The 26,443-nt window shown below is 41.1% G+C and overlaps 1 protein-coding gene across 4 annotated transcripts in view; it reads right to left on the reverse strand.

Annotated features, from left to right (window-relative positions):
- MAP3K20 (mitogen-activated protein kinase kinase kinase 20) overlaps window positions 1–26,443 on the reverse strand; it is a 277,073-nt gene that overhangs the window by 142,139 nt on the left and 108,491 nt on the right. For all 4 annotated transcript variants that reach the window (XM_040357733.1, XM_040357731.1, XM_040357732.1 and 1 more), the window contains exon 4: window positions 5,614–5,715. In XM_040357733.1, the coding sequence (XP_040213667.1) occupies window positions 5,614–5,715 (102 nt within the window). The remainder of the gene's footprint in view (window positions 1–5,613; window positions 5,716–26,443) is intronic.

Consider the following 26,443-nt stretch of genomic DNA (forward strand, 5'->3'; position numbering starts at 1 on the left):
ACACTGACATTACACACATAGAGAAACTATGACACCCAAACCATAGAAATGACTTTCTCACATACTTAGGACATTTTTTTTTTTTGATCCGCATGGGTACTTCACCGTAAGAGAAACACTGCCATATACCATATAAGAAGTTTTTAATGTGAATAGTAGCAAGAACTGGTCCATTTTTGATTGAGAGAAAATAAATGCGTAGCTAGAGAGGAGAAAATAGCTCATTTGCACCACTAACTTTTTTCCAGGAAAGAGAGGAAGAACAAATCTTTCATATGTTTATTTTAGAGAAAGTCACATCAAGGTTAAGAGCTGATTTATTGGCATGTACCTAGACTATAAAAACAGGAGCTGCTTCCCTACTTTTAAGTGTGGACTACAAATAGCTCAGAGCAAAAACTATGACCTCTGTAATTGCATACGAGAACAAGACAATGTGTAAAAAGGATGTTTTGATTGTGCAACTCTTCAATGCATACACATTTATTACAAGAATAAAGAAATCAAGGCAGCTTTGGAGAATGTGCACACAGGGAATTCAATCATTCTTGTTCTGTTTATTCTTGTTGTTCGATGAAAGCGGATAGAAGTTTCCTACAGGAGTTGCAGAAAGTGAAGTATGTTTCTGTTACCTCCACCACTCAGGAGTGAGCTCTCAAATGCTGAGCTCAGAGCTACTGCATCTGGGAAGAGAAAGCACACGTGAGCAGTGGTGTCTCTATGGGAGGTGGGGGTAACTCCAGAGGGGTGACATCAGGGCCGCCGCTACACGCACTGTATTGCTTGTACTTGCAGAGCTGCAGTGAGAGCAGGACAAGCAGCTGTGCGGGGGAGGCTGCATAGAACACTACCCCGTCATTAAATAGGGTGAAGCTGTCCCTCTGGGATCTCCAATACATCCCGAGGCAGCCAGAGTTGATGGACAGACTCCTTTACTCTGGCTGATCCCGCGGCTGGAGGAGGAGAAAGAGGTGAGGAACACTGCAGTCCTGGGTATTTTAATCTCTGCAGCTATGCTGTAAATACTGCACACTTTTACTACATAGTCATAATCTAACAAAATATCACCCTAACCTTCCCTATACCACCCCAAACTGCCCTATATTACCCCAACCAGCATTATACCACCCCAACCTGCCCTATATTACCCCAACCAGCCCTATACCACCACAACCGGCCCTATATTACCTTAACTGGCCCTATACTATTACCGCCCCAACCTGCCCTACACCACCCCAACCTGCCCTATACCACCCCAACCTGCCCTATATCACCCCAAACTGCCCTATACCACCCTAACCTGCCACCATACGACCCTAACCTGCCACCATATCACCCTATACCAGGGATATGCAATTAGCGGACCTCCAGCTGTTACAAAACTACAAGTCCCATCATGCCTCTGACTCTGGGTGTTATACTTGTGGCTGTCAGAGTCTTGCTATGCCTCATGGGAATCGTAGTTCTGCAACAGCTGGAGGTCTGCTAATTGCATATCACCGCCCTATACTATCATTTACAGGAGCCGGTTTGGGGTGCGCCTCATGACCGTGCACTGCCTGCAGGGCGCTGGCCAGGATAGACGGGGAGGGGGGTGACACAATGCTTTACCACACCAGGTGACACCAACCCTAGTGGCACCCACTGCATGTGGAGGGGGTTTAATGGGTTTAAAGTGATGGTGGAGGTCAACAGCAACAGCTGGAATTCTCTTAGCAACGACCGAGCAACAAAGCAGGACAGGATGATGCAATCTCTGGGAGTTTTTCAATCAGGCTTCAGGGGGTACGTAAATGGCCCAACACCTACATTATAGTAAGGGCATTGTATAAAGGGTGGAAACCTTGCGCCAAAATATTATTTAATAATATAGATCTTAGTAAGCATATAGCTTCTCCCCAATTAGCAATGTCAAAGACACTGTGCAATTAGAAAAATAAGTGATAGGAGGCGCTGTAAACCCAAATTGTGTACTTGTTAGTAAAACATATTACAATAACCAAGGGTTCCTATCAGGATTTCCTTACAGCGCAATAGACCTTCTTTTTATTTAAATAGGTCATATTCATTTGGTGAGCAGTTTTCAGTTCAGAGCACTTTTGAGGGTGTTTCAAGTTCATGGTAAAGAATTTATTTTTATTTCTGCTATCAAAGTTGAGTCACCTTTGTTTGCTAATATGGACTTTTATTATGGATTTTGTTTAAAAAAAAAAAAAATAAGTTTGTGGTCACATTGGCCATATGATTTGTTGCACTTTATACTAATTATACATTATTTCACTGCTAAATATTGTTTTTGGTAGGCATTGGATACCTCACGTAGAACCTTTTTTTGAACGTCACTTTATTTCATGTAATATGGTTATTTACTAACAGGTACACAATTTAGGTTTACAGCGCCCCCTATCACTTATTTTTCTAATAGCAAGGGCATTATTCAACTTTGGTCAAACCTTCGCAATTTGTTTTTATCTACAGGCACCCCTTACCTGTATAAGCATTGTTTAGGTGAAGTATGCCATTAAAACTACACCTTCGCCCCGGATCACTTTCCCCCCAGTGGACGGGATTGACACAGAATGGGTGACAGGTCAAAAGGGAAGACAGTGGGCCCAGTGGGCCACTGCATAGATAGTAGCCAAGTCCTTACGCCAGCCATAGTTGGATGACTAGGGTCTACATACATGTATATCTTTCATGATGTCATAACATTTTCTGTTTCTACATGCTCCTCTTCTATTTTTTACTGTTAGACCCCTTTCACACTGAAGCGTTTTTACAGCGTTTTAGCGTTAAAAATAGCGCTATTAAAATGCTCATAAAACGCTCTCCATGCATCTCAATGGACCCTTTCACACCGAGTCCTACAAGCAGCATCTTTGGAGCAGCTTTTGGGCGCTGAAAAAAAACGCTCCAAAAAACGCCCCTCTCCATTGAAATGAATTGAAAGCACTGTCAAAAATGCCTTACCCTTTCACACTGAGGCACTGCAAAATGCCCTAAAACGTGAGGGTCCTAGCGGTGCTTTACCAGCACATTGGGATTGCAGATGAGGCTTCGCTCGAAAAACGCTCAAAAAATGCTCAAATAACGCTTGAATAATGCTCGAAAAACACCCCAGTGTGAAAGGGGCCTTAAACAGATAAAAGCGCAAGTTGTGCCATGTTTGTTACGCTGTGACTGAAACTAATAAACAAAGTTTAAAAAAATAAAATAAATACACCTGACCTCTAAAACCCAATGTTGGCCTGCTTTTATCAATGTTTAATTCCATGAAATAAATAAACCTGCACTACTTACTACTCTTATGCCGTGTACACACGACCGTTTTTCATGTCATGGAAAAAAGTTTTTCTGAACGTGATTCTTGTCAAGCCTGCCTTGCATACACACGATCGTGAAAAAAAAATGCTCGAGCATAGCGCGGTGACGTACAACACGTACGACGGCACTATAAAGGGGAAGTTCCATTCGAATGGCGCCACCCTTTGGGCTGATTGTGCAAATTTCCCTTCTCATAACTTGCTTCTGCGCATGCACGTTTTTTCCCCACCTACGCGCGACCGTTTTTCACAACGAGAAAAACGACGACGTGAAAAAAGACGAGAAAAAATAGAGCAGGTTCTAAAATTTTTTGGAGCCTGCACACGATTGTTTTTAATGACCAATTAAAAAAATTGCATTGTTTTCATCGTGAAAAACGGTCGAGGGTACGCGACATCACCTTTTTGATATGCAGCTGCTATCAATGAAGTATATAAATATACTTAAAATTGGAAAAGCAAAAATGTTACAGCGCTACCATATTTAATAGGATACAAACATATCAATAAATAAATAACTAACTATAAACTATAACTATGTAAAAAAAAATATATAAAATTAATATCAATTCATTAGTGTATCAACTAAAAAAATCATGTGGATAATTTTTTTTTTTATAAAATCACCACATAAATAAATACCTGTTCATCCCATAATAAATGTGCTTTCAAAACATTTTTGTCTAAATAACGTTTTGTGCATAAATATATCATCTCTATATGCAAACATTTTAATAAAATCCAGCGCTTTCTAAAAAAAAAAAAATGAAAAAAAAAAAATCACAATACAAATAAAATGTCCCATACTCAAAATGTGAATCAAAGCGCATACAAAAATATTCCACATATCAAACAATGTGCCTGTGTCTTCAATTATCCAACCAATGTTCAATCTTCAACCACTGTGCACCCCCTCTGTGGCCACCACTGTGTTCACTAGCAACTAACCAGCAAAATAACTATCACCAGCCTTGTTAATCTTTCATCCCTTGATCCGTTCTGCTCCAGTCTTACAAAGGATTTCTCTTCTTTGACACAGAATTGTTCTCCATTCTCATTCCAATGTCCCAGTGGAGAACCCCAATAGGAAAAAAAAAAGCAGAGAAATGCTTCCATCGCCTCTTTTTATTTATTGCTCCTACATCTTTAAAGTGTAATTTTTGACACAATAACTAGGAATAACCAGACTCAGAAACAAATTTAAGCCATGCTGGCCAAGCCACAATTCCCTGGCTGTGAGCTCGGAGATGGCCTTATGGGATGATGTCCCGTCCAATAGACCCGTTCCAACGCGTTTCATCGAAATGACTTCTTCAGGGAATGGATTTGTAGGCCAGTATCTATCGATCTATCCTATCTATCTATTACTGTCACATTTTTTCTTTTCCACCTTTCACCTTCAGCCTCAGGTCCTTGCGGAGGTATGAACTTGGCCAGAGTCTGCTCTGTACATGTCCCATCTGCGTACAGCAGATGCACTTTAACATTCATTCTAACACCTAACCTGCCAAACGTCTTTCTACGCGAACTCTAACCTAACCTTCAGTCTTTCACAGTTATACAGGCTTCTGTCTTGTATGGAAATTGCATATTCTGATTTCACTGCACACTGTATGCTTCTCACAGTGTATGGCAGGAAATCAGATAGAGTACGTCTCATTTCCTTGCTGGGGGACATCCAGCATTATCTAGTCCTTTTTTCACCAACCACACTTGTCCCTGGCCTGCCCCTTTCATTTAATGGATATCTATTCTTTTAGTCATGGAGACCAATGGGCCCTGCCGGCCCCTCTCCCCAGCTATAATATACCAGCAATGCATAGAGAAGCACAAAGAGTGAGTAATGACATTACTGGGTTCACAATAAGGCAATTCATCAAAATGGAAAGCTTTAAAAATGTAATTTGCATGTTAACGAGGGGGGCACGGACCATGGAAGGCAAAATATAAGCAGAGTCGATTTTAGCTTTAACTGTTAGCTCATTTCAAACGTTAAAATACCACCAATAAAAGCAAAACCTTTATTTTTCTTACACATTTGGATAGAGTAATGCAGGATTAGCGCAAGCCCAGGTTCTCACTGAGCTCAGCTGAACTCGCACGATTTCACTCCCGCATATCAATCCCAATTTCGGCCACGATTTCACAGACATCTGTGCAGGTTTCTACACAGATGTGAATGTAAATCGCAGGCTGAAATTGCAAAAAATAGCACAGAAACGTTTTTTGAAATTGATGCAGCGCCGCACCGATTAGGACGGTTCCATTGCCGGCAAATGCCATCTCTTACCTTTTGCTACATCTGTGGACCAGGCCATGATATGTTCCATGTCCATGTCTTCACTCCTACTGCTATTAATGTAGTCATACAGTGATCCACAAGCAGCATATTCTGTAAAATGTAAGAAAAATACATGAGTAAAGACTACAATAGGAAGAAATGTATATGCACAGTTATTCAAATAAAGCAATCCATAATGTGGATGTGTTCCAACCAGGCCTCATGTGTCATTAGGTCCTGCAAGCACCCACATGTGATGCCTTAAAGGAAAGTAAAACTTTTATTACAAGCTTGTACAAGAAACAGGTAGCATAGTAGGGAGAACCAATTTCAAACAAACAGCTGACATTCAGTGAAGGAATCCCATAGAAGACCTTAATTATTGCATACAATATAGCACCTCCCTTTGTCTAATAGCAACTGATACACAAAAGGCTACACAGCAATACTAAATAAAAGTCAAATATTACAACTGTTTAGATCAAATTGTATATTTTACCTGCCAAACTATAAATTATATTTGTAGATCTCGTACATAAAAACGGTTTTCTTTTTAGCAATCCATCTCAAGAGACCCTGTCATCAAACCATTAATGGCAACAACTGTCTTCCCATAAGATTATATGTGCATTTAACATTTTGTTAATTTTTTCTGTATCTGTAGAATTTTTTGAGTATTGCCTCACATAAAGAACTAAGTAACAAAAACGAATAAAGTACCATCATCCAAATTAGTATAGGAAAACACGGGGGAATCTTCTTAGCATCCTGGTCACATATCGTTGTTTGATTTTCTGGGTGACCAGATCTTTTTCATTACAATGTTTGCTGTACAACTAGGTTTAAATTGACAGCCTGTCTTTCTCGCTGCAATTATTGTATACATTATTGTATTTTCAGTTTTATAGTCCGTTCCTCCTGAAGAAGCTGTCCCAATCCGCAAAACTAGTAGAGGTTCAATTTGTCTATATCCCACAGTTATCAACAGTTATCTTTCGGGTGATACCGTTAGTAGTGGTTGAATTTGTATTCACGGTCTTCTGTATATGTTTTTTATATGTATTAAATATTATATTTTATATAAAGTATGTGTTTGTGTATCAGTACTGAGATAGTCCAGTACTAATCTACTTTATGGGTGTATATCCATGGTCAGCTACAGCAACTGCCCTTACAAATCCATCTTGTCCCGTTTCCCCAATGTTATGCATCTATTAAAGCCTCCATTGTGTAGAGATCCAAAAGCTCGGAGACTGTTGAAGTGCGCTGCCATCTTGGATGTCATGTGCGCCGTCAAAAACTCCCGATATCCTCAGTAAAAGTCCCATTAGACATAAAATTGCTTCACTAAGAATGTGCATTCCATACCCAGTGTCCTCATCCATGAGGATCATAAGAAGTCAAAATCATAAAAACAATATAAAAACAACAACAACAAAAAAATTGGCTGGTCATCGTATGGGAGAATCAGTGCGTGGGAAGGTCAAGGTGTATAAAAAAAAAAAAAAAAAAAAAAGAGAGAGAGAGACCTCCAAAATTCCTCAAATAGTAGGACCTTACTGCATAAAGAGGTAAAAACGTGTTAATATACATATAGAGGAAGCAACTGTTAAGACATGGGAATTCCGGGAGAGGGTGGTAGAGTCCATGCTGTCGGCCCTGGAGGATATGCTTATGGGGGAGGACCTTCCTAAAACTCTGTCCGTCACATATAAGAACGGTTTAAGAAGACTAAATGTAGGGAGCGCTGGAAGGGGGAAGTCCCTGGTTTAGAGGGGGAGTAATGGGATGATATGTGGGACCACCCCTTTAAACACTTGGTTTCTGCGAGGGATAGACTGATGCACTTTACATTTTTACACAGAATTTACTTCACCCTTGCCAGGCTTTCAGCCATCTACCCATCTGTCTCCTCGGAGTGCTGGAGATGCTCCTGCTCACCGGCTGATGCAAATCACATCTTCTGGGAGTGCCCTCAGATCAGGGCCTTCTGGGAGGTGGTGGTCTCTTGCATGAAGGAAGGAATTTTGAAGGTGCCTATCCCCTTATCAATTAGGGCATGTCTCTTGGGCCTGGTAGAGGAGGTGGTTCCCTACAGAGCTCTCAGGACGTTACTAAACATCCTATTCTTCTATGGGAGGAAGGCCATTTTGCTTAAATGAAGGTTGTCTGCATCCCCCAGTATATCCTTCTGGAAGGGGGCTTGTGAATTCCATGATGCCCTACTAGAAGGCAACATACCTCTCCAAAGGGCGTGAGAAGAAGTTTGATAAAGTGTGGCAAGCATGGTTTAACTCTGATAAAACTGTTGGCTAGGTCGGCCAGTTGTCTAGTCTGCTGTGAATGACAGACCCCTGAGCCAGGTCTGGAGGGTTCGCTAATATTGCCCTGACATTCTGTGGGTGGGATTGCCTGTTCTTATAGGTCAGTCCTCTGGTTATGGTGTCAGTCTGCTGGTGTTAGAAATGTCATTATTTTAGCCACATGTGTATGCCCGTCTTTTTGGTGAATCTGCCATCCGAGGAATGTGATGAACTTAATTCTAGGCTGTTGGGGGAGGGGGGGTTGGGGATAGGTTTTCAATAAGTATGCACAGTCAGTTACCTATGTTAGGTAGATTGAATAAGTTGTGTATTAATTGACCATGTTGGTCACGGAGGGGCCTGGTGGTCACTCGTTTTCAATGTTTGTATGTCTGTTTTAAAATACTTTAATGAAAATAATTTTTCAAAAAAAAAAAATACATATAGAGGAGAGGGCTCATGTGTTCCTAATTTTTCCACTGTTCTCAGTTAGTAAATGTTGTAGATACATCCCATTCAAAATGATCGAGTTCCTAGAATGAACATCTCGTAGAGAGATGCCAGGATGGTTTCTTTGCTTTAACAATCATTGCGTTTTAAAAATCAGAACTAGAAAAATTGTTGAGGATCCCAGTGGCGAATTGGGGATTGCAGGAAAAAAAAAATGTACAATACATTTGAAAACTTGTGAACGGTTTGTTTTAACAGTTTGTTAAAATTGCACTTGATCATTAAAACAGACCTTGTAGTACAATGCAAGGCCCACTCAAATTCTGCATTCTCCCTTTAGACATCATCTAGAGTTGGGGTTTATTTACACTTGCGGGTAGTAAAAATAGGCTGTTGAGCCACAATGGTGGCTAGACAGGGATGTACACATGTCACAGTGAATGGGGCTACACTAACCGCTCTGCAACTGCATGTAATAAATGTGGTTAAGGCATGGTGGTGCAAGCTTTTAAGGTTAAAGGATAAATTTACCTTTGGGAATCTTCTCCCTGAACTCACTGTCACAATTTAACCACTTAAGCCCCGGACCATTTTGCAGCTAAATGCCCAGGCCAGGTTTTGCAATTTGGCACTGCGTCGTTTTAACAGACAATTGCGCAGTCGTGCGACGTGGCTTCCAAACAAAATTGGCGTCCTTTTTTCCGCACAAATAGAGCTTTCTTTTGGTGGTATTTGATCACCTCTTTTTTTTTTTTTTTGGCGCTATAAACAAAAGTAGAGCGACAATTTTGAAAAAAATGCAATATTTTTTACTTTTTGCTATAATAAATATCCCCCAAAAACATATATAAAAAAAAAATTCCTCAGTTTAGGCCGATACGTATTCTTCTATCTATTTTTGGTAAAAAAAAATCGCAATAAGCGTTTATCGATTGGTTTGCGCAAAATGTATAGTGTTTACAAAATAGGGGATAATTTTATTGCATTTTTATTATTTTTTTTTTTTTTTTACTACTATTGGCGGCGATCAGCGATTTTTTTACGTGACTGCGACATTATGGCGGACACTTCGGACAATTTTGACACATTTTTGGGACCATTGTCATTTTCACAGCAAAAAATGCATTTAAATTGCATTCTTTATTGTGAAAATGACAGTTGCAGTTTGGGAGTTAACCACAGGGGGCGCTGTAGGAGTTAGGGTTCACTTTGTGTGTGTTTACAACTGTAGGGGGGTGTGGCTGTAGGATTGACATCATCGATCGAGTCTCCCTTATATAAGGGATCACTCGATCTATACGCCGCCACAGTGAAGCACGGGGAAGCCGTGTTTACATACGGCTCTCCCAGTGCTTCAGCTCCGGGGAGCGATCGCGACGGAGCGGCTATAAACGAATAGCCGCACCGTCGTCCCGGATCGCTCCCCGAGGGGATCCGCCCGCCGCACGCAGCAGAGGGGGTCCCGATCGGACCCCCCACCCGCTAGAAGGCAAGGACGTATATATACGCCCTTCTGCCTGTCCGTGCCATTGTGCGGACGTAAATAGTCGTGCGGCGGGCGTTAAGGGGTTAAAAGGAAAAAAAAATAAAAAAACGTGGCCGAACTGGGCTCCATCCACCCAGCCATGTCAATTTATTCACAGGGGTTCTGTGAATGGGAGAACTACAAGTACCAACATCCTTTGCAGCTGTCGGCTTGTAGTTCTCAATGAACTACCATGGAATTGTCGCTCTAGGTAGTTCATGGTCTCTTCCTGTCAGTGTGTAACTGCCTTGTCCTTACAGGGTACAAGCAGACAGATACACTGACAGTCTGCAGGAGTCCTGCATTGCACCAGCAATATGCTATTTGCAGGTGCAATGCTTTTCAGGTTGTGCAGCAGGGGCATGTCAGGACAAGTCTGATCATTGGAGGAGAGCAGGCCGAGTTCAACAACATCTCCACGCAGAAAATCAATATTAAAAACACACATGACCTTTTCTGACCAAAAGTAAACAATGACTTTGCCTGTAATCAGGATCTTTGTATTCAGAGTTGATATTTTTCGGCATTTATTAGATGCTCAAAGGTTTGCAACCATTGTTTAAAGTGTTACTAAGCTCAGGACCCCACATTCACTATATCTGGTCTCCCACAGTACACAGAACATGGAAATGCAATTGTTTTAGTAAATATAAAATGCTAAGTTCTTTTCCTCATCAGCAATATATAGCAGTCATGTTACTGGTTAAAGCTTGTAGGAGGATTTTTCATACTGCACTGAGCTGTCCTATTAGGATGCAGGACCCCTGACCCTCTGTCTAGAGAGTGCTGATCACATGAACTCTCCCAAGAAAAAAGAAATCTCTAGTAATACACACCAAAGTGAGCATGTGCAGTCTGACTCCACTAACTCTGTCTTACCCGGACATGTTTTGGGGACAATGCAAGAAAAGTAGGCTCTGTGCATACAGGATCAAACAGCCTTTATGCAGAGGATTAACCCCCTAGGTTTCACAGTGAGTATAACAAGCATTACTGTTGGCATGACACAGGACTGATGGCAGTGTTCACCTTTACTTCTCCAGAAAAAAAAATTCAGGACGCCCCAAACAATCAGAAAGGGGATTTATCAGAGAAAATTACTTTACCCCACTCCTCAGCAGTCCAATTCCTGTACCTCTTGATGTTTTTCCTGGAGAGAAGTGGCTTCTTTGACATCAAGCCATCCTCCAAAAGTCTTCTCCTCACAGTGCGTGGAGATGCACTCACACCTGCCTGCTGCCATTCCTGTACAAGCTCTGGTGGTGCCCCGATTCCGCAGCTGAATCAACTTTAGTAGACTGTTCTGGTGCTTGCGGGACTTTCTTGTGCACCCTGAAGCCTTCTTCACATATACAGTTGAAATGTTTTCATGGGATTAAGTACATTTTCATGGCAAAGAGTAACTTTGCAATTCATCCGATTACTTTTCATAAAATTCCGGGGTTTATGCAAATTGCCATCATAAATACTAAAGCAGCAGACTTTGTGAAAATGAATATTTGTGCCCTTTTCAAAACTTTTGCCCACGGCTGTAGTTTTCTGCCTCTAAATGCCCCTGCATGTTAGGCCCCGTACACACGATAGAATCCATCCGCTGAAAAATCTCAGCGGATCGGTTTCAGCGGATAGATTCTATGGTGTGTACATTCCTGCGGATATTTATCTGCGGAAATTTCCCAATTCCAGCAGATAAAAATTTGTAGACATGTCTACAAATCTATCCGCTTGAATTGGCTCCCGCGGATCGATCCGGTGGTCTGTACAGACTCACCGGATCGATCCGTCCGAAGGGATCCCCCGCATGCGTCGTAATGATTCGACGCATGCGTGGAATTCCTTTTATGACAGCGTCGCAAGGTCTGGGACGGTGATAATAATGGGGGATTTTAACTACCCAGAAATTGACTGGATTAATGGCACTTCTGGGACAGTTAAAAGACAAAAATTTAAAAACCTATTGCAGGACAATTTTATGGTGCAGTTTATTGAGGCCCCAACTAGGAATGATGCCCTGTTGGACCTGATAATCTCAAACCATGCAGAGCTTATTACTAATGTTCAGATAAAGGAACACCTGGGTAGCAGTGATCATAACATGATTTCATTTAATATTAACTATAAGCAAGAAATACATACAGGAAATATTAAAACACTAAATTTTAAGAGAGCAAATTTTCCAAGGATGAGGGCTGCTCTCCAGGACTTGGACTGGGAGGGACTATTGGCACAGCTGAACACAGAACAGAAATGGGAATTCTTCAAAATGACTGTGTGGAACCTCACTGCAAAGTATGTTCCCATGGGCAATAAGTTTAAAAGGCTAAAAATAAAACCTATGTGGCTCACGGCCAAAGTTAAAAAAGCTATAAACAAAAAGAAAGCAGCTTTTAAAAAATATAAAAATGAAGGAACACTAGTGTTGTTTAAATGTTACAAAGAATATAACAGGATATGCAAAAAGGAAATCAAGGAAGCAAAAATTCAAAACGAACGACAGATTGCAAAAGATAGTAGGACAAACCCCAAAAAATTCTTTAAATATATTAATAGTAAAAAGGTGAAGTCTGAGCATGTAGGCCCCTTACAAAATAATCTAGAGTGGGTGACTGGGGACAAAGAGAAGGCAAATTTATTAAATGTTTTCTTCAGCTCTGTGTATACAATGGAGCATGGGGGAGCTCATGTCCAAAATGGGGGTGGGAGTGACACAGCCTCAAATCCACAATGGCTCAAAAGTGATATGGTCCAGAAATATTTAGACAGAATAAAGGTGGATAAAGCACCTGGACCTGATGGCATCCATCCACGGATCCTAGGTGAGTTGAGCTCTGTCATTTCAAAGCCACTGTATCTAATATTTAGGGACTCATTAATGACAGGAATAGCACCACTGGATTGGCGCAGGGCCAATGTGGTGCCCATATTTAAAAAGGGAACAAAGTCTTTACCAAGTAACTATAGACCTGTTAGTCTAACTTCTATAGTTGGGAAGATACTGGAACGTTTAATAAAAGACCACATGGATGAGTTCTTGCAGGAAAAAAACTATTTAAGCAGCAGACAACATGGATTCATGAAAGACAGAAGTTGTCAGACAAACCTGATTTCCTTTTATGAAGAGGTAAGTAAAACCCTGGACAGAGGCGTGGCTGTGGACGTGATATATTTGGATTTTGCAAAAGCGTTCGATACAGTTCCGCACACACGGCTCATGTGTAAGGTAAGGTCTACAGGATTGGATATATCAGTTTGTAAATGGATAGAAAATTGGCTGAAAGACAGAATTCAGAGAGTCGTGGTTAATGATTCTTACTCTGAATGGTCCAATGTTATCAGTGGTGTACCCCAAGGTTCAGTGCTGGGACCCTTACTTTTCAATATATTTATAAATGATATTGGGTCTGAGATCAAAAGTAACATTTCTGTCTTTGCAGATGACACCAAGCTATGCAGTGGAATAACGTCCTTGCAGGATGTCTCCAATTTACAAGCCGACCTCAATGCTCTGTCTAATTGGGCGACTAAGTGGCAGATGAGGTTTAATGTAGATAAATGTAAAGTTATGCACTTGGGGGCTAAGAATATGCATGCATCATACATACTAGGGGGAGTACAACTGGGGGGATCTGTAGTGTAGAAGGATCTGGGGGTTTTAGTTGATCATAAGCTCAATAATGGCATGCAATGCCAAGCTGCGGTTTCCAAAGCGAGCAAAGTCCTTTCTTGTATTAAGAGAGGTATGGACTCCAGAGACAGAGATATAATTTTGCCCCTGTACAAATCATTAGTAAGACCTCATCTGGAATATGCAGTTCAGTTTTGGGCACCAGTTCTCAAAAAGGACATCGGAGAACTGGAGAAAGTGCAGAGAAGGGCAACCAAACTGATAAGAGGCATGGAGGAGCTCAGCTATGAGGAAAGATTAGAGGAACTGAATTTATTCACTCTTGAGAAGAGGAGAATAAGGGGGGATATGATCAACATGTACAAATATATAAGAGGTCCATACAGTGAACTTGGTGTTGAGTTATTCACTTTACGGTCAACACTGAGGACAAGGGGGCACTCTTTACGTCTAGAGGAAAAGAGATTTCACCTCCAAATATGGAAAGGTTTCTTCACAGTAAGAGCTGTGAAAATGTGGAACAGACTCCCTCCAGAGGTGGTTCTGGCCAGCTCAGTAGATTGCTTTAAGAAAGGCCTGGATTCTTTCCTAAATGTACAGAATATAACTTGAGTATTAAGATTTGTAGGTAAAGTTGATCCAGGGTAAATCCGATTGCCTCTCGGGGGATCAGGAAGGAATTTTTTCCCCTGCTGTAGCAAATTGGATCATGCTCTGCTGGGGTTTTTTGCCTTCCTCTGGATCAACTGTGGGAATGGAGTTGGGTGTATAGGATTTTACTGTGTTTTTTATTTTTGTTTTTTTATTTTTTGTGGTTGAACTGGATGGACTTGTGTCTTTTTTCAACCTGACTAACTATGTAACTATGTAACTATGTAACTATGTCGCGCACGTCGCCGCATCATCATCGCGGCGACGGCGCGACAAGTCATCGCGAGGGGATTTCGGCGTGGATTTCGATCCGATGGTGAGTACACTCCATCGGATCCAAATCCGTGGAAATCCTCGAGAGGATTTATCCGCGGATACGGTCCGGTGGACCGTATCCACGGATAAATCCTCTCGTGTGTACTAGGCCTTAGACTATTGCCTCTTACACATGACCATTTTTCTCGGCAGGAAAAAAAACCTGTTTTTCCTGACGCGATTCCTCTCCAGCCTGACTTGCATACACATGTTCATGCAAAAAACGTCTGACCAAAGCGCGGTGACGTACAACACGTACAACGGGACTATAAAGTGGAAGTTCCTTTCAAATGGCGCCACCCTTTGGGCTGCTTTTGCTGATCCTCGTGTTAGTAAAAGAGAGACGATTCACACTTTTCAGCCTCGTACTGTTCAGCCCGTTACATCGTGACGAATGTGCTATCTCCATTATGAACGCTAGTTTTACCAGAACGAGCGCTCCCGTCTAATACTTGATTCTGAGCATGCACGTTTTTTCCCCTCGGAAAAGCATACAAACTACCGTTTTTCGCGTCGAGAAAAAGACTGACAGGAATCACGACGAGAAAAAATAGCTGGTTTCAATTTTTTTTTGCGGGGCAGTTTTTTCGTTGAGAAAACTGCTAGGGAGCATACACACAACCGGTTTACATGACCAATATAAAAAATGGCAGTTTTCTCGTCGTAAAAAACGGTTGTGTGTACAAGGCATATGTGTCCATGAACGCACACAGACATTTAGGAGGTAATAAAAAAAAAACAAAAAAAAAAAAACACACTGCCACTGTCCAGGGAGTAGCAGTGTTTTGGTGCATGTAAACACATTGAATGCTTGAGTTTTAAATACATTTTATTAGCTAGAATAAATATTATTCTGCACAATTAAATGATTTACCGTCCAATCACTTGGTTCACCTAAATGCATCAAGCGTTTACCAGGAGGAAAGGCCAAACGTCCAGTGTGCAGGAGGCCTTAAAACGATAGGATTCTGAACATATTCTATCCACAACAGAACCAAACACATCTGAAACTGGTCCAGATAAAACAAGGATCAAGTATACAAATCTTCATTGCAAATTACATTTCCATGTCCAAAAACTTGGCAGATGCTCAGGGAAAGAGGACTCTAAAATCTCAGAATCTAAAACAAAAATCAGCTACAAAAACAAAATCTTTAATATCAGTTTAAAAAACCTGCTCAACTAACTTTAAACACCATAATACAATCTGTTTCCTCCAACACTGTTAAGCCTAGTGGTAAGGAGGAGTATCCTGGTATTTAGACACATTGGCCAGGATTCACATACATCGGTGCATATTTATGCCACCGTAGCGTATCTCTTTTACGCTACGCTGGCACAGCGCGGAGAGGCATGCACTGCATTCAGCAAGCCATTGCTCACCAAGATGAGCCAGTGTAAGTGGGCGTGATCCCATGCAAATGATGGTCCGAGCGTGGCGCAGTGGTTTACGTCCAGCGTATCGCAAACGGCGCATGCGCCGTGACATGGACGTATGTCCCGTACCCCTCTGCGCATGCTCACAACTACGCCCGCCGTAACCCCTAAGATACGCAGGCCCACCGCCTACGTCGAGAGCATAAATATGCCCAGACATGCGCCCGTTGAGCGAAAAGTACACCAGCAGCTTATTTTCCGTGGTGCAGGTACTTTTGCATTCTGAGTGATGTCTGCTCCTGAGAGGAAAAAAATTATTTCTTCTGAGGAGAGGGCGATCCTGATCTCTGCCATCTCAAGGTACGATGTGTACCTCCATGGCGCTCAGAGTGGCATGACCAGTAAGCTCAGGAAGCAAGAGATCCTCCAGGAGGTCACTCTTTAGGTCAATGCCATTGGCCATGAGAGAAGGACCTCTAAGGACATTGCAAAGAAAATAAATGACTTGCGTCGTCAGGTCAGAGATAAGCTGGCCAAGGTGAAGAGGCACGTCAGGGGCACGGGAGGGGGACCAGCCAGTACTGTCAGGCTGACTGCCGATGAGGAGGTGATCGCCAGATGTCTGGAGAGGGAGCAGGTGGAGGGCCTGGAGGGCTTTGACTCCGGTGAACAGGCCTTGAGGACAGGTAAGTGTTTTTTTCCCCCCATCCGGTGTGTAGCATGTGAGGGGGTGCAAGCGAAAACATGTGACAAGTGTGTGGGTCAACCAAAATGTGAATGCTTTGCGTCATCCACAGAACCCCCCCCCCCCCAGGCCCATGCCTGAAGCTGTGTAAAGGGCCCCATAATTCCTGATGGCGGCCCTGCCTGGCATGTTGGCATACAGATTGTTGTCCTGCAAGTGTGGTTGCTCAGCTCGTGGTTGCTCTATGCGCTCACAATACGCTGGCGTAGATAAGTTACGTCGGTCGAATGAAGCCTATTTTCAGGCGTATCTAGTTTTGTGGGCACGGCGCATAGATACGATGGCGCATATTTACATTTACGCGGCGTATCTCAAGATACGTTGGCGTAAGTGCTTTGTGAATCCGGGCCATTGTATCCAAAAGAAAGTAATAATCCTGCTCATTACTATTATTATTACCACCAAGAGTAAAACTGCAGAAAAAAAATTCCAGAAATACACAGGTGATTTTAAACTCAAATTCATACTACTGAGAGGTCAGCGTCCTATTCTTGGACTGATATTCTGGCTCAGGGATGAAAATCATGCGTCACCCTGATGCCCATAGTTGGTGGCTGTTTTCACAAAACACATCTGACACATTACAGCCCCGGATACTGCCTTTAACCTTGTAACTTGCTGCAAAGCTACAATGTACAGTCTGTGTGATCTCAAGGGTAGAGAACACTGGTTATATGCTTCCTGTAGGCCTAGGGAATGTCACTTGTCTGGCACAAAAAGACTACTTTTTATTATAAAGCTACATCTTTTTTAATTTTATACGGCTTATGGATATTTATAAAGCACTGAGAATTTACACAGTACCTTTCATTATTTAACATTCATATTGATTCCCGCCCTCGAGGAGCTTACGTTATAAAAAAAGGTACCCATCTCAAATGCATATACACATACTAGAGGCTCTTTAGACTTCCCCTCCTCTGTGTCATGTGACTCGTCTCAGGTGTGAATGAGGAGCAGGTGTGTTAAATTTGGTGTCATCGCTCCCTCTTACACTGGTCACTGGAAGTTCAACATGGCACCTAATGGCAAAGAACTCGGAGGATCTGAAAAAAATAATTGTTGCTCTATATTAAGATGGCCTAGGCTATAAGAAGATTGCCAAGACCCTGAAACTGAACTGCAGCACGTTCATGGTCTGCAGTGGTCAGAACCTACCAAAATTGGCTCAAGGAAAGAAAACCGGCAACAGGGTTATGACCCATTGATGCATGTGGGAAGCAAAGGCCGGTTTGTGTAATTATATCCAACAAAAGGGCTACTGTAGCTCACATTGCTGAAAAGGTTAATGCTAGTTCAAATAGAAAGGTGTCTGAACACAGCCGCTAAATGGTCAGGGTGCTCATGCTGACCTGTGTCCACAGCCAAAATTGCCAGAGTGTACGGAGCAATAGAAGAAGGTGGCCTGGTCTGATGAATCACGTTTTCTTTTACAATATGTGGATGGCCGGGTATGTGTATGTTGCTTACCTGGGGAAGAGATGGCACCAGGACGCATTATGGCAAGAAGGCAAGCTGACAGAGGAAGTGCGTTTCTTTGGGCAATGTACTGCTGGGAAACCCTGAGTCCTGCTTGTCATGTAGATATTACATTGACATGTACCACCTACCTAAACATTGTTGTTGACCAAGTATATCCATTCATGAAAACAGTGTTCCCTGATAGCAGTGGCCTCTTTTAGCAGAATAATATGCCCTGCCACACAAAAATGGCTAATGAACGGTTTGAGGAGAACAGTTTGAGGAACACAAATAGTTCAAGGTGTTGACTTGGCAAAAGTGGGCCCTACCTGATATTAGGTGGGTGGTCATAAAGTTATGGTTAAACTGTGTGTGTATGTGTGTATGTATATGTATGTGTGTGTGTGCAGGGCAGCCATCAGGAATTATGGGGCCCCTTACACAGCTTCAGGCACGGGCCCTCCTGGAGCAGAGAACTGGGGGGGGGGGGGGTGCTGCCGCCTGAAATTGAGAAGGGGGAGGGGGGGCTGTAGCGATTTGAGAAGCGGGGGCCCTTAGATAAAAAGAAATAAAAAAAGTATATAAAAAATATATATAGATTTTTTTTTTTAAAAGGGGGGTTGCAATCTGGGGCCCTTTAATAAAATTAAAAAAAAAAAACCTCTGGGCCCTTTAATAAAAAAAATAAACATTTATAAAAAATATATATAAATATAAAAATAAAAAATAAAATAAATATATATATATATATATATATATATATATATATATATATATATATATAAAAAAAAAAAAAGATTGTTTTTATAAAAAAAAGGGGGTTGTCTTCCGGGGCCCTGGAAATCTCAGGGCCCCTGGGGACCTCCGGACCCCTAAAAATAAATAAAAAATTAAGTTTTTTTAAGGGGGCTGCCATCCGGGCCCCTGGGGACCTCCGGGCCACTTACAGGTGTACTGCCTGTACCTCCCTGATGGCGGCCCTGTGTGTGTGTGTGTGTACAAACTGCATATAAGAACATATACAAAAAAATGTGGTCACACAGACTTCAAAACTGCAGCTGCTAAAAATGGCATGCTTTATGCGTTTGTATATTTATATGTATATAACCGTTCAATAATATCCAACGCTCTGCAATTCAATGGGTTAGCCCTCTAGCACCATGTCTGATACACATGAAGACCCTTTCCAAGGATTTTTTTGGGCACAAATGTTGCATGTGCAAAGTCAATTTTTATATATTTACTAGAGCCAATTTAGACAGGAGACAATTAACCTACCAGCATGTCTTTGGAGTGTGGGAATTAACTGGGGTAACCTAAAGCAGCACAGGAAAAACATGCAAACTCCATGCAGATAATGCCCTGGCTGAGATTAAAACCAAGGACCTCAGGGCTACAAAGCATACATGCCAACTAATAAGCCCCATGCCACCCCTTCTTGGGTTTAAATGATCTTAGAAACTCGTATGACTCATTCAGTTAGCAGTATACTATATACAGTAGATTTTATTGTGGCAGTCACAGCATGTTTAACGGCTAGATAGCAACATGGTATAATCTAGAAGTCCCCTTTAGTAAGTGAAACAGTAATGAGAATAACACGACTGGAAGGCCAGCTGTACTGTGATGGGGTATTCAGATTCTCTCCTTCGTCCAGCTGTCACTTCTGTCATTAAAACTGTATCTGACAGGAACCATCTGGTCACAGCAGGAGGGAATGGTTAATGTGGAAGAAATTTAATTTTAATCCAAATATTCCATCCGAAATTGAATTTCTTAACCAGTGATGCATAGCTCATGTTTGTAGTAACCTTGCTGCAGGCATGCCGTCGTCATTGGCAGCAAACAGACTTTTACACAAACGTAAACAGGAAATTTGGTAGAAAGGGTGGAACGGTAGCTGATGTTTATTACAGTTCTATTAAACAGCAACTTGAGGCAATGTATAAAATACATGATTTTATTGCCATAGTTTAAAGTTCTAATATATTACAAGATCTATAGTAGAACCATTGACAGCAATCTCTGTCCGTGAAAGGCTTATGTCCTCTCAGTCATACAAAACGCACACCAACATTAGGGCCAGTTAACCTAAAAATAACCAAGAATTCTAACCAATACCTGCAGTGCATAGCGGCAACAACAACCAATGCATTTTGGGGGGCCCTATCCTCCAATTAAAGCGGAATTAAAGCCTCCCATCCTTTACAATCATGGAAGATGCCATCTTAGCCTTTGCCTGATCTGCAGTTGCCAAGATACTGCCCTTGTACAGTAAAACCTTGGTTTCAGAGTAACTTGGTTTGAGAGCGTTTTGCAAGACAAGCAACATTTTTAAATACATTTTGACTTGATATACAAGCGATGTCTTGATATACAAGTAGCATCATGTCACAACTGAGTATAAAAGAGAAGAGAGGCGCCTCCAAGTGTAACAATATGGTTACATTTAATGAAGGTACAACATTTAGCAACATATTGCTATACTTAGAGACGCCTCTCTTCTCTTAGATCAGGGGTGCCAACCAGGGGCCCGGGGGCCACATGTGGCCCGCGGAGCCCTCTGATGTGGCCCCCGGCCTCCTGCTTTGGGATAGCAGGTTTGCAAGCCCAGATTGCAGATCCGTGTGAAAGCAGCCTTAGGTCCATTTCACATGATTGGTTCAACCCACACAGACCCTCCATTCATCTCTATGGAGCGGCAGACATAAACAGACTTGTCTCCATTTGCACCCACCTACCTCCAATCCAATAAAAAAAAAAAATACAGAATGGGATCTGTCCCCTTCCAACTGGTTGGATCAAATTGGAGGGCCCATAGAGTAGAGTTGGCTGTGTCCGTGTCCGCTCTGCATATACAGAGCAGACACAGATTCTGTCTTCCGTCCGCTCCACTTATTGTGGCCCGCGACCAGTTACCAAGTCACTTTATGTGGCCCTCGCTCTTCAAAAGGTTGGGCACCCCTGTCTTAGATCTACTCTGTAGATCCTGCTGGATTTTGCTTCCAATCCCCTTGTGGAGGCTTCAATTTGTGGATGAACATTTTATGGTTACACAACCTATCACATTGCTATAATCATTGTATATGGACTATAAACTGAAGGACCTATGAATAAATGGTTGTGGAACGAATAATTTGAGTTTTCATGATTTCTTATGGGGAAATTTGCTTTGATATACAAGTGCTTTGGATTACAAGCATGTTCCCGGAACGAATTATGCTTGCAATCCAAGGTTTTACTATAATTGCTTATACCACCAGCCATTTGATTTAGTTCACTTGAGAGCACAACCAACTGTGATAGTTATCATTCACAGCATGTGTTGAATGTAATGCCGCGTACAGACGGTCATTTTTTGTGATGAAATAAAATGACATTTTTAAAAATGTCAATTAAAATGATCGTGTGTGGGCAAAATGTCATTTTATGTCTTCTGAAAAATGACAAAAAAAAATTTCGAACATGCTCGAATTTTTTGTGTCGTTTTTCAAAATGTCATTTTTTGTGTCAATGAAAATGATAGTGTGTGGGCAAAACGACGTTTTTAAACCCGCACATGCCCAGAAGCAAGTTTTGAGACGGGAGGTAAAACTACCATTCATAATGGAGTAAGCACATTCATCACGCTGTAACAGACAGAAAAGCACGAATCATCTTTTACTAACAAGTAACCAGCTAAAAGCAGCCTCAAGGCGAATAGAACTTCCCCTTTAGAGTGCCGTCACTTTGTTCATCATTTTTCAAAATGATGGTGTGTATGCTACATCGTTTTTGAAAATGAAGTTTCAAAAATGTTGTTTTTTTTCATCACTTCAAACGTCATTTTTTTTTCATCACAAAAAATGACCGTCTGTATGGGGCATTACGGTTTTGAAAAACCATTAAATAAAAGGGTGCGTTTCCATTTTAACCTCCCTGGCGGTATGATTCTGTCTGGAATTACGTACCAAAAGCGGTACATTTATTTTGCAAGGAAATTGGCGTTTTATACTGTAGGCCTGTAATTTTTAGAAATAACTCACTTAAATCTGACCAAGCAAGAGTCTTGTAGGCATCCCGGGTATGATTTTTTTTTTTTAAAACAAAATTATAAATTATAATATAATAAATAATTATAAATAATTATAACAAATAATAATATAATTATAATAAAAATTATTCAATAATGTAATCAACTCAAAATCACTGAAATTTGCAGTTGCAGAATTGTCGCTGTCATTATTTTATTTTTTTTATGACGAATTTCCCCGCAAATCGCTATCGCACAATTCTGCAAGTGATTATAATTTATTATCGCTGTTTTCTAGCTGATCTAAAACCATTTTTGACATAAAGGGACACTTTTGGACAATCTACAGTTTTTAGGCAGAAATGACATTTTTTATTATATAAAAGTACATGCAGGGCACTGGGCAGACCACTAGGGACAAGGGGGGTGTGTATTTTTTACATACAGTACTGTAATCTATAAGATTACAGTATACTGTATGTAATGTGTTTGTTTACTTTTTTGAATTTGGAGCCGTTCTCCGTCCCTGTGCGTCGTAACGTCGCAGGGAACGGAGATCGGCGTCACACGGGGACTGTGAATCGAGCGAGGAGGTCCCGCTCGCTCACACAGCGGGTGGCATCGCTGGATCCAGGGACAAGGTGAGTAAACCAAGCCTGTGGATCCAGCGAAAGGTAAGCCCGTCCAGCCCGAGCGCGACTCGGGTTTGCCGATCCTAACATGTAAAACCAACCCCGAGTCGCGCTCGGGTTTACCGTCAGGGGGGTTAAGTGCATTGGAATGGTTTATTGACCCAGAATCACCAGGGTTTGTTGTGTGAAAAGTCAGCTATGACCAAGATCAGCGAATCAATTAATTAACCAAATTTGCAGATTCACTGATCCTGGCGATTTTGCCATTTCTGAGTCTCTAAACTATTTCATTGTATATGAGCCCCTGAAATGTGTTGGCTGTTTGTTGCACTTATTGAGGTCATTTGCTGAACCAATAAATCATCGCTGGACTTTCCCTTCAATTGGTTGAACTGGATGGACTTTTTTTTTCAACCAGACTATCCAACTATGATTCTTGGATTGTTTGGCATCCTTTACTTGTGCAATTGTATACAGACTACTCAATTTGGGTGACCAATATTTTTAAGGGGCCCCCACTCTATGGAGTGCCACTGAGCCAAAGCTATTTGGCTCTACTAAGGACTTAATTTCTACTGGTGGAGGATCCATATACAGTGCCTCACACCCACCTCGTCTTGAATTAGATCCAGTAAACTCTGCAAAATTTCATATTTGATCAGTGAAGTGTTAATACTATCCATCATTTTATATAACAGAAAAGACAAACAATCCTCTGTGCTCAAGTGCGGCACCAATAATTTGGGAAGACACTCTCTACTTCAGGTATCTCTGGCCCATAGACATGGTTTCGGTCCTTAGGTATCCATTAAGGCTTGCCCCACTCCTCAGACACGGGTAATCTACATGGACTACATGCAAACAAACAAAAAAATATATACTCACAAATAGACACTAATGGCCGATTACAAATATGAAAAGGAAGAAATAAAGAAACAAGAACCTCTGTGCATGTCTGCAGATGGACTAAGTGTATCTATATGTACAGTACAGACCAAAAGTTTGGACACACCTTCTCATTCAAAGAGTTTTCTTTATTTTCATGACTATGAAAATTGTAGATTCACACTGAAGGCATCAAAACTATGAACACAATGGAATTATACATAACAAAAAAGTGTGAAACAACTGAAAATATATTTCATATTCTAGGTTCTTCAAAGTAGCCACCTTTTGCAGCAGACACATCTCTAGAACGGTTAAGAGGAGACTGTGTGAATCAGGCCTTCATGGTAGAATATCTGCTAGGAAACTACTGCTAAAGAAAGGCAACAAGCAGAAGAGACTTGTTTGGGCTAAAGAACACAAGGAATGGACATTAGACCAGTGGAAATCTGTGCTTTGGTCTGATGAGTCCAAACTTGAGATCTTTGGTTCCAACCCCCGTGTCTTTGTGCGACGCAGAAAAGGTGAACGGATGGACTCTACATGCCTGGTTCCCACCGTGAAGCATGGAGGAGGAGGTGTGATGGTGTTGGGGGTGCTTTGCTGGTGACACTGTTTTTTTTTTTTTCAAAATTGAAGGCATACTGAACCAGCATGGCTACCACAGCATCTTGCAGCGGCATGCTATTCCATCCATCAGGACAATGACCCCAAACACACCTCCAGGCTGTGTAAGGGCTATTTGACCAAGAAGGAGAGTGATGGGGTGCTGTGCCAGGTGACTACCTCTTGAAGCTCATCAAGAGAATGCCAAGAGTGTGCAAAGCAGTAATCAAAGCAAAAGGTGGCTACTTTGAAGAACCTAGAATATGAAATATATTTTCAGCTGTTTCACACTTTTTTGTTATGTATAATTCCACATGTGTTAATTCATAGTTTTGATGCCTTCAGTGTGAATCTACAATTTTCATAGTCATGAAAATAAAGAAAACTCTTTGAATGAGAAGGTGTGTCCAAACTTTTGGTCTGTACTGTGTATGTATATATATATATATATATATATATATATATATATATATATATATATATATATATATATATATATATATATATATATATATATATATATATCTGCACGATTCTGGCCAAAATGAGAATCAAGATTGTTTTTTTGCTTAGAATAAAGATCACGATTCTCTCGCGATTCTCACGGCGTAAAATCTTTTACACTCATACAAAACTTTACTCGTTCGTTTTTTTTTTATTCATTAAAGTCATTTTTCCCAAAATAATTGCATTTGAAAGATACTGCGCAAATACAGTGCAACATAAAATATTGCAACAACCGCCATTTTATTTTCTAGGGTCTCTACTAAAAAAACATATATAAATGTTTGGGGGTTCCAAGTAATTTTCTAGCAAAAAAATAAATAATGATTTTAACTTTAAAAAGAGCTGTCAGAAAAAGGTTTGGTGTTTAAGTGGTTAAATGTTTATAATTTACATACAGAAGTCTATTCCTTTGATGTAAAAGTCAAATTGATACAATGTTTAGACTTAACATTCCACTGATAGAATGTTTTCAAAACTTGGCAGATTGCCCAGACTTTGACTTTTGGCTGAGAGCAGAGAGAAAATTCTTTGCATACCAAAGATGAAACCCTGTGTCAAGATCGCAACTCGAAAAAGATTGCGATAACGATTCTTGACGATTAATCGTGCAGCTCTAATATATATATATATATATATATATATATATATAAAAACTTTTGGCTAGATTTATCACACACACAAAGTATGAAGGGTTGATTTGATTGTGTTTCAGCAGACCCACTACACAGGCACACCCTGCAATCCATTGAAGGTAAATTCAATATTTGTTTCATAGCGGACATCTAGGGATTGCCAGAGAGCTCCGACAGGGGAGCCGACAACTATCTTTATGCAAGGATACTTTTAGATGGGAGCGTAAAAGGAATAGCAATGGTCTGTTTAAGACGAAATAAGCCATCTTGGGACATTATTATTCTATGTAAATTCTATGGAATCCAAGGAAATAAGCATAATTTGTAGTTTTCCATGATTCTCCATGCGGATACACAATTCTGTTTACTCGCTGTTAATTAGTTTGTCGCAGCTCACATTACCGAGTATCATTTCTATCTGTAAACTAATATTAACCTGGAAGTTTGTCTGGGGAGAGATAAGAGGTAAAAGAACAGATCTTAGCGTTGGTAAATGGTATCATGCAAAGCTTAGCATAATATTTTTCTTCCTTATCAAATGCAAATAGTTTCTAGCTGGATCATACTATTCTACCTACTAGTGCCAGGATAGGTAAAAGAAGGTACAATTTAGGTTGTTTCAAATATAATTAATGAGGATTTGTCACCAACAAATGGTCAAAGCTCTGACACTTTTACACACAGAGCTCCACGTCGCTGCTCAGTTACTGGGCAATCGCGGGTGCCTGGCGGCCATCGCGGCCGCCGAGCACGCGCATTGTGTTCCCAGTGACGCGAAGCCCCCTAGCGGCTTTAAATGACAGGACGTCATATGAACAATAGGGTATTCCGCCCGCCGTCATTTGACGGCGTGCGGTACCCTAGTGGTTAAGGATATAGATATAATAGATATAAAAGAACAAGTTAAATCTGGGTGCCTGAATACCAACGTAAAAAGACACATTAATGAGAAAAAAAATATCCTTTAAAAAATTATAAGGATATCATCAGCATTCCAAAACTACAAAGAGTGCAATAAGAAATGCGTCGGCCGACTCAAAGATTTTCTTGATAGAAGCATCAACAAAGAACAACCAATTTGTAGCAGTGCAAAGTAGAAAGCAGAGCATGCAC

The sequence above is a fragment of the Rana temporaria genome, chromosome 6 (assembly GCF_905171775.1).
Source record: "Rana temporaria chromosome 6, aRanTem1.1, whole genome shotgun sequence".
Classification (NCBI taxonomy): Eukaryota; Metazoa; Chordata; class Amphibia; order Anura; family Ranidae; genus Rana; species Rana temporaria.